The sequence below is a fragment of the Artemia franciscana genome, chromosome 20 (assembly GCF_032884065.1).
Source record: "Artemia franciscana chromosome 20, ASM3288406v1, whole genome shotgun sequence".
NCBI lineage: Eukaryota > Metazoa > Arthropoda > Branchiopoda > Anostraca > Artemiidae > Artemia > Artemia franciscana.
Window position 1 is genome coordinate 11,166,006 of NC_088882.1, and position 14,030 is coordinate 11,180,035.

Consider the following 14,030-nt stretch of genomic DNA (forward strand, 5'->3'; position numbering starts at 1 on the left):
AAAAATTCAAGAACGCATAAAAAATAGGAATATCACATTTTTCTACTTTTTTAAATCGGACAAAACTTTCTGGAGGGGGGGGGGGTCAAACTGAATCTTTCCATTGACTTTACGGTACACACTGAGGTTTATACTTAACAAACATTAAAAGCAATTAAACAAAAATACTGGATATTTCGATCACAAATGCAGTGACCGGCATCAGCAGAAATACTGCTGATGATCAGGTATATGATGATTAAAAATACTTTTTATGTGTTTCTGCTGATGACGGTCACTGCACATGTGACCGAAATACCCAGTATTTTTTGTAAATTATCACTGTCTATTAAAAGGATTTATCCCTATTCTAACTTTTATTTATCGTAATGAAAAGGCAGTGTGTAAGAAATGAAAACCATCCTGGCTAAGTGGTTGACGCGGTGGTGTGATAATCCTTTGTTCTAGGGGCATGGGTTCAACCCCAGTTGTGACCAGTTATTTGGCTTCGGAGGGGGGTCAGTGGCACGACTCTCAGCCAGAGTCGATCCAGCTCAAAATGGGCACCTGGAGACATCTGGGGATGGTAAGCAGGAAGGGTGTGTGAAAGCATAGGATGCTTAGCCGCTAGCCCCCCTTGCACTTCCTGGCTGAAGGGCCATGAAACGGACATCAGCACTGGCGGTTTGGACCTTAAGGGTCTAGTGCCGTCTTACTTATTTACTATGGCCTTCGAAATTATATAGAAGAAATGAAGAAATGAAAGGGAGCGAATCGGGAAACAAAATGTAATGAAATAAACTGATAAAATTTCATTAATATTATTTATTTTAATGTTTCATTAATATTATGAAACGTTAATTATTTATATTTTTCATTAATATTATAACCATAACATATACTTGGCATTTTCTAATAAAGTGGCCAAACCTTACAGTCCATTCTATAGTGTACGAGAAGGTTATAAATAAAGGTTAAATTGGTAAATAAAAAGAATAAATGGATCAATATTCAAAAATAAATTGATAAATTTAATAAGAGGTGGCGAAACAACAGGGTTCGGTTAGAGAGATTATAAATGAAAATGGGGAGAGACAAATAGAGTAAAACTGAAATTGATTATACTTAATGTAATGGCCATGGTATTGGATGATAATTACATAAATACATAATGAAATAATATAACCAGTATACTGAAAATACAATATAATTACTAAGCTTAATTGTTCATTTTAAAAAGCCAGATACAGAACTACGCTGTTTTTACTGTTGAAACTATAATTGTTTCTTTATTTTAAGTTGTATTAGTATAGGGAAAATTTTGATTCGAAAACCAATAAATCTCACTCGAGAGACCAATTAGCAATATTTGCTCCAACAAAAGAGGGTTCTGTAAGAGAGGGACAAAGAGGAAGAACCTTGGGGGGGGGGAGATAGGAAAGAGAGTAAGATGGAGAGAATTTAAGTGACATTAAGATTATGTAAAATATCAAATGCTATTGAATCTGATCATTTAACCCGAGTTTATACTGACAGAATTGGAACATTGAGCCTAATGATATCAAATCTAATAACAAATATATATTAGGAATACACTATTATAATTACTACGGATGCTTCCACATTACAATTATAATTAACAGTGATTAAATCTTTTGACTGATCTGTTCTGCGTCGCTGAACTTTAAGAAATTTCTCGCCCATTAGAGCATTTCTCTTCCGCGTCTGTAAGGTAATTCAAGTTTTCCGATTGTAGTCAAGAGTACATTTATAAATGGGCGGACATAGTAAGTCTTAGCCGAATAGAAAGTTGACACAGTTCGGTGTATAGAATATTGCAATTAAAGCAATTAAGACTCTTGATGTCCTGTAGTGATACAATGGGTTTGACCACAGCTTGATGATGTGGGAACCAGAGTTCAAACTCAGCTGTTACAAGACACTGACTCCGTTGAAGATTATGTGAAAGCGTCTCCATATTAATCCCAAGAAGAAGATTCTTGAGATTAATATGTAAGAATAAATTCTCTCATAGATTCTACCAGAGCAATCTCATGTTCAGTCTGATTGGCTTTTTGACAGCAAAAATCTTTGTTTTGGGCTATTGTCGGATTAGTAAATTGTTATCGATATTTGAATTTTCAAATTGTACGACTAAATGGGGCGTAACTTTATACTGACAGGAAACTTGAGTTTGACAGTAACTTATACTTATGACAGGAAACTTTAGAACCGACAAGATAATGCTGGAAACGCACATTCTAATCATAAATTGGAAAACACAGATAATATCGATATCTTTCAACCGAATTTGGTAACAATGGCGTCAATTCACGAAAATTAGGGGAGAGGGACGACGTATATTTTTTCACAGCTCAAAAAGGGGCAATTAAAAAGGGCCACTAGTAACAACAGAGTAACTCCGTTGATGAGATTATGCGAAAGCGTCTCCATATTAATCTCAGACTAATATGTAAGTTTATATTCTCTCATAGATTCTACCATAGCACTCTCATCTTTCAGTCTGATTGGCTTTTACCCCCCTTGTATCCCTGGCCATGGAGCCTTTCGAGGGGAATAAGTGTATTGTAATTCCATTTTGAATTTTATTTTGTATTGTATTTTATTGAATGATAATAAACTTCTTCTTCTTCTCTTCTTCTTGTTTTTGACAGCAAAAATCTTTGTTTTGGGCTATTGTCGGATTAGTAAATTGTGATCAATATTTGAATTTTCAAATTGTGCGACTAAATAGGGCTCCACGCCTGATAATAATTAATGATGAGCACACATAGAAAAAGCCACTCATCTTATCAGAGTTATTTATAATCACTCGACATGGACTGCACCTACACTTGTGTTATTTATCAAAGGTTTTTGTTTTTTGATCAACTGTATTATTTCTGGGAGGATTCAGGATTAAACTGTATGAATTGTAATTGCACAAATTTTCAAAACACGGATACTCCAACACGACTGAAACTCAAAATATTCCAGCAGTTGCTGAAGGGCTACATTAATAACTTCTTTCCTTTTACAGTAAAACAAATTCACTTGTTTTTTTTTATTCTTTGTTTCTAATGGAAGGTTACTACATGGGAAATTTCTAATTTCCTCTTTGTAGATGGCTTATAAATAGAGAGACAGTCCAGGGTGTTCGAGTCTACGATGCAGAACTTACCATTCAATAGATTATTATTTACTATTGTTATCACTCCAACGGGATTCGTCCACTTTAATAGCGAACCATTTAGTAATCATAGATAATGCTTAGCTTAACATAGATCTGATTGATAGACATAGATTGACAAATTTTGACACATAAGAGAAAAAAAAATACAAAAAAAGCAAAGACAGGAAACTTTAGAATCGACAAGATAATACTGGAAACACATACTCCAATCACAAATTGAGAAACACAATAGCAGATCATATCGATTTCGTTCAACCAAATTTGGTAACAGTGGCGTCAATTCACGAGAGTTAGGGGGGAGGGACAACATATATTTTTTTTTCACAGTTTAAAAAGGGGCAATTTTAGTTGTTTTCTTTAGAATTGTTCCAATGAAAATATTGTTCCATAGATATTTTCAGGGAAAATACAAAAAAAAAAAAAAACATTTTTCAAATTCTATGGAAATTTAGGGAGGGGGAACAAATGCCCCAACTCCCTTCCCTTGAAGCCAGTGTTTCGTAATATATTCAAGAATGTTTGCAGTTTGTATGCGCGTAAATGTAAAAAATAGCTGTTGGTATGACAAAATCTAAAAAAAAAAAAAATAAACGAAAAAAGATCAAGGTCGAAATAGAAAGAAAGACCTATCGAGACCCTGAATCCCCTCTGATATATTTCCCAGTAGATATTCTGAGACGAATAAGTTATAGAACACGTGAAAATTATATTTCATCACAATTGAGAGGGATATTGATACACTTTTGATCCAATGATTAATTTTTGAGTTGATAGTTTTAACAAATATCCCTCAAGTGATAACTGAAAGACCCGACAAGGTAGGTAAGCTTGGGATCAAATCAAATGAAGGGACTAAACCCTGAAGTTTTTTAGGCTTGGTAATTGGATTGGTTATGTGACTTTGACAATTAGATGATAAAAGAAGGAAGTTGGATAGGGGAAGATTGTTCACTAGTGTTCTCAGACGCCCTTTCATAAGGACAAGTTGTTAATACCTAAACGAGCAGTACGAGTCAATATTATTTACTGCGAAGCTTGCTTGGACACAGAACGTCAGACTTGTATCTATAACGATTAGAAGTGGTTGAATTATCTTCAGTTTAAAATAAACTGAATAACTTCTTTGAAACCGCCGCTTTTTACAAGAAACTTATATGGCTTGAGCTATTGTACACAGGTTGTTGCCTTATATTAATGGAATCATTCCCTTATATCATTCCATTATACTCCCTTATAATTCCCTTATATGGGAATTTTTTCAGGATGGGCATATTTGAATAAACAGCAAGGAAGGTTGATCATGTAAAAATGATAAAAAATCTCAGAGGAAATCATCAATTTGGAGGTAGTGTTGGGTGGGGGTATAATCAAGAGACTGGAAGCCCCCCTTAACATGTTCCAATAAGAACACATTCATCTTTGTTCAATATCTCTTGCTGTATCATATACGATAAAGTAACTGCCTCTTATAGGATATTACACATGTCTCGAAGTTTTAGTATCAGTTGGTAAGTCACACATCATCAGGTTTTTACATTCAATATCTCATTCCAATTATCGAAACCAAATTTTTGTTCAAAATCCTGGGTGGGGAGCAAAATTGTTGTTTTTTCGATGTTTCCAATGGAAATCCTAAAAAAGACATTCTTCAAGGAAAATTCCAGAAAGATATTTTCAAAATCTAGTGGATTGAGACTATGTGAGCATATATGACCCACCTCTCCCATCCCCCAATTGACGCTACTGATTTGGACAGACAATTATAGATATCCAAATCAAATATTGAGCACATTATTCCTACACAATCATTCAGCGGTCAAACTCTCGTAAAGAAAAAAAGAAAAGTGAAAAAAAAACTAGCAACAAATGATTTAGCTAACATTGCTTGATTTAAAGCAAAGATCTACGATTAATACGAAAAAATGATCAATAGCATTAGAAATAAAAAAATAAAATCTTATCACAAGACAAAACAGCTTTCCGGATTCTAAATATACCCTAAGGAAATATTTCCTATACCACTCATATCCTTATTCGTATTCTAGGATCTGCTTATGATAGAACAGCAAGTACCTGAAATTAAAAAGAAAATGGTTAACATCAAAGCTGGTATTATATATATATATATATATATATATATATATATATATATATATATATATATATATATATATATATGTGTGTATATATATATATATATATATATATATATATATATATATATATATATATATATATATATATATATATATCTATATATATAAAAATAAGTTGTCTGTCTGTGTGTCTGTCTTTCAGGTGACGTCATGTTTCTGTGTCGACTGACGTCATGAAGTTAGTTGTCGTCATTTTTGCTATGACGGTGACGTCATTAAAGATATTTAAGACATATATGTTCACGTAGAAATCTATTAATGTTTAAGTTTAAAATGACTGATGAACTTACAATGGCAAAAGCCGATGAAGATGCTCAAAGAGTCTATGCCAAAAAACTTGCTGCTGATAGAGAAAGTCAGAAAAGAAAGCGTGCCGAGGAATCAAAAGAACAGCAAGGAAACAGGCTTGAGGCTAAAGAACGCAAAACCGCGCAGTTAGATGAAGATCCACCTGGACAGCGAGAGTCAAAACATATCAAAACTGAAAATGATAGCGATGATGATTGGGTTTGGGATTTTGACTTGGATAAGGTCATCAATGCCTACCAGATTTTAGTTAAAAAAACAAAGGTTCGGCGATATGTATTTCATAGTGAAGCCAGTCAGTCGACGGCCAACCTACCATCTTCAAAGATACCACGATAGGAAGACTCTACACCGTTCACCCCAATCAACATGAATGCTTCTTTCTACGCCTGCTTTTGGTGAATGTACCCGGTCCGACATCCTTTGAGTATTTGAGAACTGTAAACGGTACTATACATGACACTTACCGTAGTGCATGCCAAGCTCTGAATTTATTGGAGAATGACCAACACTGGGATAACTGCATCAATGACGCGTGCGAAACGTCAACCCCAAGTCAAATTCGTGCATTGTTTGGCATCATTTTAACAACTTGCTCTCCATCAGCTCCTACAGAGTTATGGGAAAAATATAAGTCAAAAATGTACGAAGATATACTCCATCGAAAACAGTTTGAGACGTCAGATATGACTTTTGATTTTACATCAGAAATTTATAACTACACTTTAGTTATTATAGAAGATTTGTGCGTACGTATGGCAAACAAACCTCTTCAGGATTTGGGAATGCCTTCACCTAACCGTATCGCTGCTGTTTCGACATGTGTAGAATTGGATCGTGAACAAAGTTACAGTACGAGTGATCTATTGTCGTATGTACAAAATAACATTTCCAAGTTAACGTCGGAACAAAAAGACATTTATGATACGATAATGCATTGTGTCGATAACAACGTTGGAGAAATTTTCTTTTTGGATGCGCCAGGAGGTACTGGTAAAACGTTTGTGATAAAACTGATTCTGGCATCAATTCGATCAAAAAATGATATAGCGTTGGCAATTGCGTCGTCCGGAATAGCCGCAAAGTTGCTGCCTGGTGGAAGAACTGCTCATTCCGCTTTGAAATTGCCTCTGAACTTGCATTCTACAGAAACTCCCACGTGCAATATTTCCAAATCATCTTGGATGGGTAAAGTATTGCAGCAATGCAAACTTATTATTTGGGATGAGTGCACAATGGCACACAAAAAATCGCTCGAGGCTCTGGATCAATGCTTGAAAGATTTGAGAGGGAAGTCGAAACCCTTTGGCAGCACATTAATATTGCTTGCGGGAGATATCAGGCAAACATTACCTATAATACCTAGATCAACTCCTGCAGACGAAATGAATGCTTGCCTGAAAAATTCTAATTTATGGGCACACGTAAAAATATTAAAATTAACTACAAATATACGTGTCCGATTGCAAAACGATGACTCTGGTCAAACATTTTCAGATCAATTGCTGGCAATTGGAAACGGAAAGCTCCCAGTAGACTCAATTTCAGGACGTATACAACTAACTGCTGATTTCTGTAATTTAGTGACGTCCAAAAATGAATTGATTGAAAAAGTATTTCCGAATATTCTAAAAAATTATAGAAATAATAAATGGCTAAGTGAAAGAGCGATTCTCGCACCCAAAAATATAGACGTCCACGAAATCAACAATATTGTTTTGACCAAGATTCGAGACCAGGCAGTCCTTTACAAGTCAGTCGACACAGTTTTGGAACCAAATGAAGCGGTTAATTATCTATCTGAATTTTTAAATTCCATAGATCTTTCAGGGTTTTCACCACACGTGCTACAACTAAAAATAGGCGTACCAATAATACTTTTAAGAAATATCAACCCACCAAAGCTTTGCAATGGCACGCGACTTGCCGTAAAAAAAACAATGGAAAACCTAATAGAGGCCACAATCTTGACAGGGCCTTTTGAGGGTGAGGCTGTTCTTATCCCTCGCATTCCCATGATTCCAACGGATCTGCCTTTTCAATTTAAAAGATTGCAATTCCCAATTCGATTAGCATTTGCAATCACCATTAACAAAGCTCAAGGTCAATCATTAGAAAAATGTGGTATAGATCTTAATACTGATTGTTTTTCCCATGGACAATTGTACGTTGCATGTTCGAGGGTCGGTAAACCTGACAATCTATTTATATGCAGCGACAATTGGACAGCGAAGAATGTTGAATATTCGCAAGTTTTACGCATTTAATTTGTATTGTATCTATCTATCTATCTATCTATCTATATAAAAACGAGTTGTGTGTATGCATGTTTGTTCGTTTGTAAAAAGAGCGTTTGCATATGACGTCATTATTAGTACATACGGCTTTGTATATGCACAGACAATGGGAAAGTCAAGAATGTTGTATATTCGCAATTTTTACGTAGTTTAACTCCTGCAGACGAAATTAATGCTTGCCTGAAAAATTCTAATTTATGGGCACACGTAAAAATATTAAAATTAACTACAAATATGCGTGTCCGATTGCAAAACGATGACTCTGGTCAAACATTTTCAGATCAATTGCTGGCAATTGGAAACGGAAAGCTCCCAGTAGTGGGAAAGCCAAGAATGTTGTATATTCGCAATTTTTACGTAGTTTGAAACACATATATAAATCTATCTATATTCACAGGTGGGACACAGGGACACAACTACAATGGCGCGTAACTAATATGGCGCGTAACGACTTACGCGCGCGGGGGGGCTTGGGGGGGCACGAAGCGCCCCACCAATTAGGTGTTGGGGTGGCGCGAAGCGCCACCCTAACAGCTAGTACATATATATATATATATATATATATATATATATATATATATATATATATATATATATATATATATATATATATATATATATATATATATCAGATCAGACAAGTTCAAATAGGAATAGTAACTCAAAATGAAAAAAAAAATGATGTGAGCTTGAAATTAAAAAGAAAATGATAAACATAAAAGCTGGTAGTATTCTTAACACCCTTACTCTACACTAAATGGTAATCATCAAAGATATATACATGTTACCGTGAATATCCGCAAATTGGTTAATGTCGACATTCACCGGTGAATGCCCGAAATACCTTTTTTTTTCTCCTTGGATTAAATCAGCGTTGCCAGTCATTTATTTATTAATTTAATGCAAGGTTTGATGATGATACATTAGGTTAGATTAGGTCTGGACGAGGTTAGGTTGGTTTAGGTCAGCTTAATTTAGGTTTTTAGCCCATTTCTGATATTTAGAACCAAATCTAACCTAATCTAACTTAAGCTAACCTAACTTTAACTTTTGCCATCATAGCTTGCACAAGAATGAAAAAGCTGACTCGCAAAGCAGAGAAAAGAAAATTTCAAACATCCACCGGTGAATGTTGACATTAACAAAATTTCAGACATTCACCGTGTATATATATATATATATATATATATATATATATATATATATATATATATATATATATATATATATATATATATATATATATATATATATATACATGTATATTCACCATTTGTGTACTATCTTCATAAACGAGCAATAATTGTGAATGTATGTATATATGCATTTTTTCTCGAAAACAGCTCCATACTTTTTCGGAAAAATTGGCAAACATGAATAAAAAAACAATCACAATTTCAACAGGTAACTCATCCCAAGAGCTTCAAGGTTGTCAACTCATTTTCTAAATAATCCAGACAAAAAAGTCATACCCTTGGCTATCTAGAACTTCTTGCAACTTGACCTTGGTAATCTGGGCATCATCACATTTGTACCACTCGTTAGCATGAAGGCGTATATAATTTGTATAGTGACCAGAGTCAAGAGAACCAACGTGATTGACCACAGCAAACAGAGAATATCTAGGATAAAAAAGAAATTCCATCCATAATCATTGTCAAGGCACAGTGGTATAGCTGCAGGAGGGGGAGCAGCTATTAAGGTTGACCCTCAAATAAGAACAAAACAAAGTTTTCACGTTGAAAATACTTATAAACAGGTTTTTCAGGCTTAGTAATAATTACTAGTAATTTACTAGTAATAATAGTAGCAATATTACTAGTATTAAAGTAGTAATTATTACTAGTAATAATTAATAAATAGCAATTAGTACAGGCTTACTAATTATACAAAAAAAGAAGGAAGATAGAAAATGGGTCTAGAGGCAATAAAAAATATTGTTTAGTTTATTGAATATGTTTTAGCATCGAAAGATTTTCACTTTACTATTATTGTTTTATTTTTTCTAAAATAAAACAAGAGCTAAGAGCTCATATGGCACTTGTGACGAGGCAAGAAGAGCTAAGAGCCAAGAGCTCATATGGTATGAGCTCTAACAAAATTCTAAGAATCAATAGATTGATTTAAAAGGAAAATCAGAAATGCCGGTCAGGATTTAAAATAAGAGCTCTGAGTCACGATGTCCTTCTAAATATCAAAATTCATTAAGATCCGATCACCCACTCGTTAGTTATAAATACCTCATTTTTTCTAATTTTTCCTCTCCCTTTAGCCCCCCAGATGGTCAAATCTGGGAAAACGACTTTATCAAGTCAATTTGTGCAGCTCCCTGACACGCCTATCAATTTTCATCGTCCTAGCACGTCCAGAAGCACCAATCTCGCCAAATCACTGAACCCCTCCCCCAACTTCCCCAAAGAGAGCGAATCCAGTACAGTTACGTCAATCACGTATCAAGGACATTTGCTTATTCTATCCACCAAGCTTCATCCCGATTCCTCCACTCCAAGTGTTTTCCGATATTTCCCCCTCCAACTCCCCCCAATGACAAAAGGTCTGGTCGGGATTTGAAATAAGAGCTCTGAGACATGAATTCCTTCTAAATATCAAATTTCATTAAGATCCGATCACCTATTCGTAAGATAAAAATACCCCTATTTTCACGTTTTCCAAGAATTCCAATTTCCCCTTCCAACTCCCCCTAATGTCACAGGATCTGGTCAGAGTTTAAAATTAGAGCTTTAAAGCATAAGATCCTTCTAAATATCAAATTTCATTAAGATCTGGTCATCCTTTCGTAAGTTACAAATACCTCATTTTTCCAAATTACCCCCCCCCCAACTTCACCAAAGAGAGCAGATCCGGTCCAGTTATGTCAGTCACGTATCTTAGACAGGTTTTTATTCTTCCCATCCAGTTTTATCCTGATCTCTCCGCTTCAAGTATTTTCTAAGATTTCCGGTCCCCCCAGCTGCCCCCCCAATGACGCTGGATCCGGTTGAGATTTAAAATAAGAGATCTGAGTTACGAGGTCCTTCTAAACATGCAGTTTCATGAAAATCCGATCACTCCTTCGTAAGTTAAAAATACGTCATTTTTTCTAATTTTTCAGAATTAATAATTTCAGAATTCATTTTTCATGATTTTAGGTTCCCCCACCCAAACTCCCCCCAATGTCACCAGATCCGGTCGGGATTTAAGATAAGAGCTTTGAGACACGTTATCCTTTGAAACATAAAATTTCATTGAGATCCGGTCACCCGTTCGTAAGTTAAAAATAACTCATTTTTTTAATTTTTCAGAATTAACCCCCCCCCCCAACTACCCCAAAGAGAGCGGATCTGTTCTGGTTATGTCAATAATGTATCTAGGACTTGTGCTTATTTTTCCCACCAGGTTTCATCCCGATCCCTCCCCTCTAAGTGCTTTCCAATATTTTAGGTTTCCCACTCCCAACTCCCCCCAATGTCACCAGATCCAGTCAGGATTTAAAATAACAGCTCTGAGACACGTGTCCTTCCAAACATCAAATTTCATTAAGATTTGATCGACCGTTCGTAAGTTAAAAATACTTCATTTTTTCTATTTTTTCCGAATTAACGGGCCCCCACTCCCCCAAGATGGTCAAATCTGGTCCGGTCCCTGATACGCCTGCCAAATTTCATCGTCCTAGCTTACCTGGAAGTGCCTAAAGTAGCAAAACCGGGACCGACATACGGCATTAGACTTTACAGTCCCTACCGGCGGTGCTGATCTCAGTTTCTTGGCCCTTCAGCTAGGAAGTACAATGGGGGGTTGGCGGCCAACCATCCTGTGCTTTCGTACACCCTTCCTGTTTACCTTCCCTAGATTTCTCCAGGTAACCATTTAGAGTTGGGTCGACTCTGGATGAGCTTACAGAGTCACGTCATTGACCCCCGTCCCAAACTAAATAATTGGGTAAACTAGGATTTGAACCCTCGTCCTCTCAGACAAAGGATCCTGAATCCAGCGCACCAATCCACTCAGCCATAGGCAAAACTGTAATCACTAGGAAACCTCAGGAGGACATTTCTAGAGCTTATTCACCTACCCCGTGTAATTCCTTGCTATTTTCAATTTTGTGAATTTAGTCTCCCTCCGGAATTTACCTCTTTCCCTCTAGTAAAGAATCTTTAGAAGCAACTGCGCCGGCTGAAAATATGCTGGCTGCAGCTGCTTCAGCTTTGAGATAGTATTGATCTGTATTGTAATCGAATGTATTCGGGATTCTCCGGAAACTTTTCCCTAGGCGAGAAAAGTACAATTTTTGGGGGAATAAATATACAATCATCCCTTGTAAACCTATTCTGCCAAAATTAGGCAGAATAAATAACAGCAATAACAAAAATAGTGAATACAAAACTAAAAAACGAAATAAATTAGAATTTGGAATCATCAGATAAAAACCTGAATTTAAGCTTAATGATAAGAATCTAAATTAATGAATCAGGAGCGAGCCCCCCTTTCCTCTTAAAACTACATGACTGTTGCTATTCCCAGCAAATTCCTATAAATCTACATATATAAAAATAAGTTGTCTGTGGATGTGTCTGTCAGGTGACGTCATGTTTGTGTGTTGACTGACGTCATGAAGTTAGTTGTCGTCATTTTTGTTATGACGGTGACGTCATTAAATATATTTAAGACATGCGTTCACGTAGAAATTTATTAATGTTTAACTTTAAAATGACTGATGAACTTACAATGGCAACAGCCGAGGAAGATGCTCAAAGAGTCTATGCCAAAAAACTTGCTGCTGATAGAGAAAGTCAGAAAAGAAAGCGTGCCGAGGAATCAAAAGAACAGCAAGGAAATAGGCTTGTAGGGATTATAAATGACGACCGGGACACTCAAAGAGAAAGCGACCGGGACACAAGGAATGTTCGATTAGCAATCACCATCGACAAAGCACCGGGACACAAATGACGACCGGGACCCAGGGAATATAAATGACGACCAGGACACTCAAAGAGAAATTAGAGACCGGGACACCGGAACACAAATGACGACCGGGACAAAAATGACGACCGGGACACAGGGAATATAAATGACGACCGCGACACTCAAAGAGAAATTACAGACTGGCACACCGGGACACAAATGACGACCGGGACACAGGGAAACAACAACAACGGGGACGCCGGGGTACACAGGGGGATATATAAATGACGACAGGAACACAGGGAATGTTCGATTAGCAATCACCATCAACAAAGCTCAAGGGCAATCATTAGAATAATGAGGTATAGATCTGAATACAGATTGTTTTTCCCATGTTGCATGTTCAAGAGTCGGTAAACCTGACAATCTATTTATATGCACAGACAATGGGACAGCCAAGAATGTTGTACATTCGCAAGTTTTACGTAGTTAAATATATATAAATATATATATATATATATATATATATATATATATATATATATATATATATATATATATATATATATATATATATATATATATATATATATATATATATATTCACAGGTGGGACACAGGGACACAACTACAATGGCGGGTAACTAATATGGCGCGTAACGACTTGCGCGCGCGGGGGGCTTGGGGGGGGGGGGGGCGCGAAGCGCCCCCACCAACTAGGTGTTGGGGTGGCGCGAAGCGCCACCCCAACAGCTAGTTTTATATAACTATATAAACTTTATAAAAATCTTACTATTAAAATTTAATTTAAAATTTGTTTTTAAACTTTACTATTTAAATTGTTTTAAATTATTATAATTGTTATTATATAAAAACTTATACAATTTGCCTATTTTCATGAATATATGAAGAAAATTTGGCAGTGATGGCTTCAAATACACATGAAATAGACAAAGAACCTGTTCAGCAACAGGGATTAAAAAATAGAAAATCTAGTTTCTACTGTTTTGTGAGTACCGAAAAAATGGAATAGTTTTTACTTCCCTGAGCTTCTAAGACACTACTGAATTTTACTGACACTAAAAATTATATTAAGTAATATAATATAACTTAGCTATATAACTTTGTATAACTTAATTAATTTAAGTTGATATAATTTAATTAATATGAAGTAATGCAACTTAATATAAATTATAT

The 14,030-nt window shown here is 35.7% G+C and overlaps 1 protein-coding gene across 1 annotated transcript in view; it reads right to left on the minus strand.

Moving 5' to 3' along the window:
- Window positions 1–2,607: 2,607 nt before the first annotated feature.
- LOC136039753 (ubiquitin carboxyl-terminal hydrolase 22-like) overlaps window positions 2,608–14,030 on the minus strand; it is a 67,885-nt gene continuing 56,462 nt past the window's right edge. The window contains exons 8-9 of the mRNA XM_065723603.1: window positions 9,404–9,553; window positions 2,608–5,245 (exon numbers count right to left, since the gene is read on the minus strand). Coding sequence (XP_065579675.1) covers window positions 5,203–5,245; window positions 9,404–9,553 — 193 coding nt within the window. The 3' untranslated portion in view covers window positions 2,608–5,202. The remainder of the gene's footprint in view (window positions 5,246–9,403; window positions 9,554–14,030) is intronic.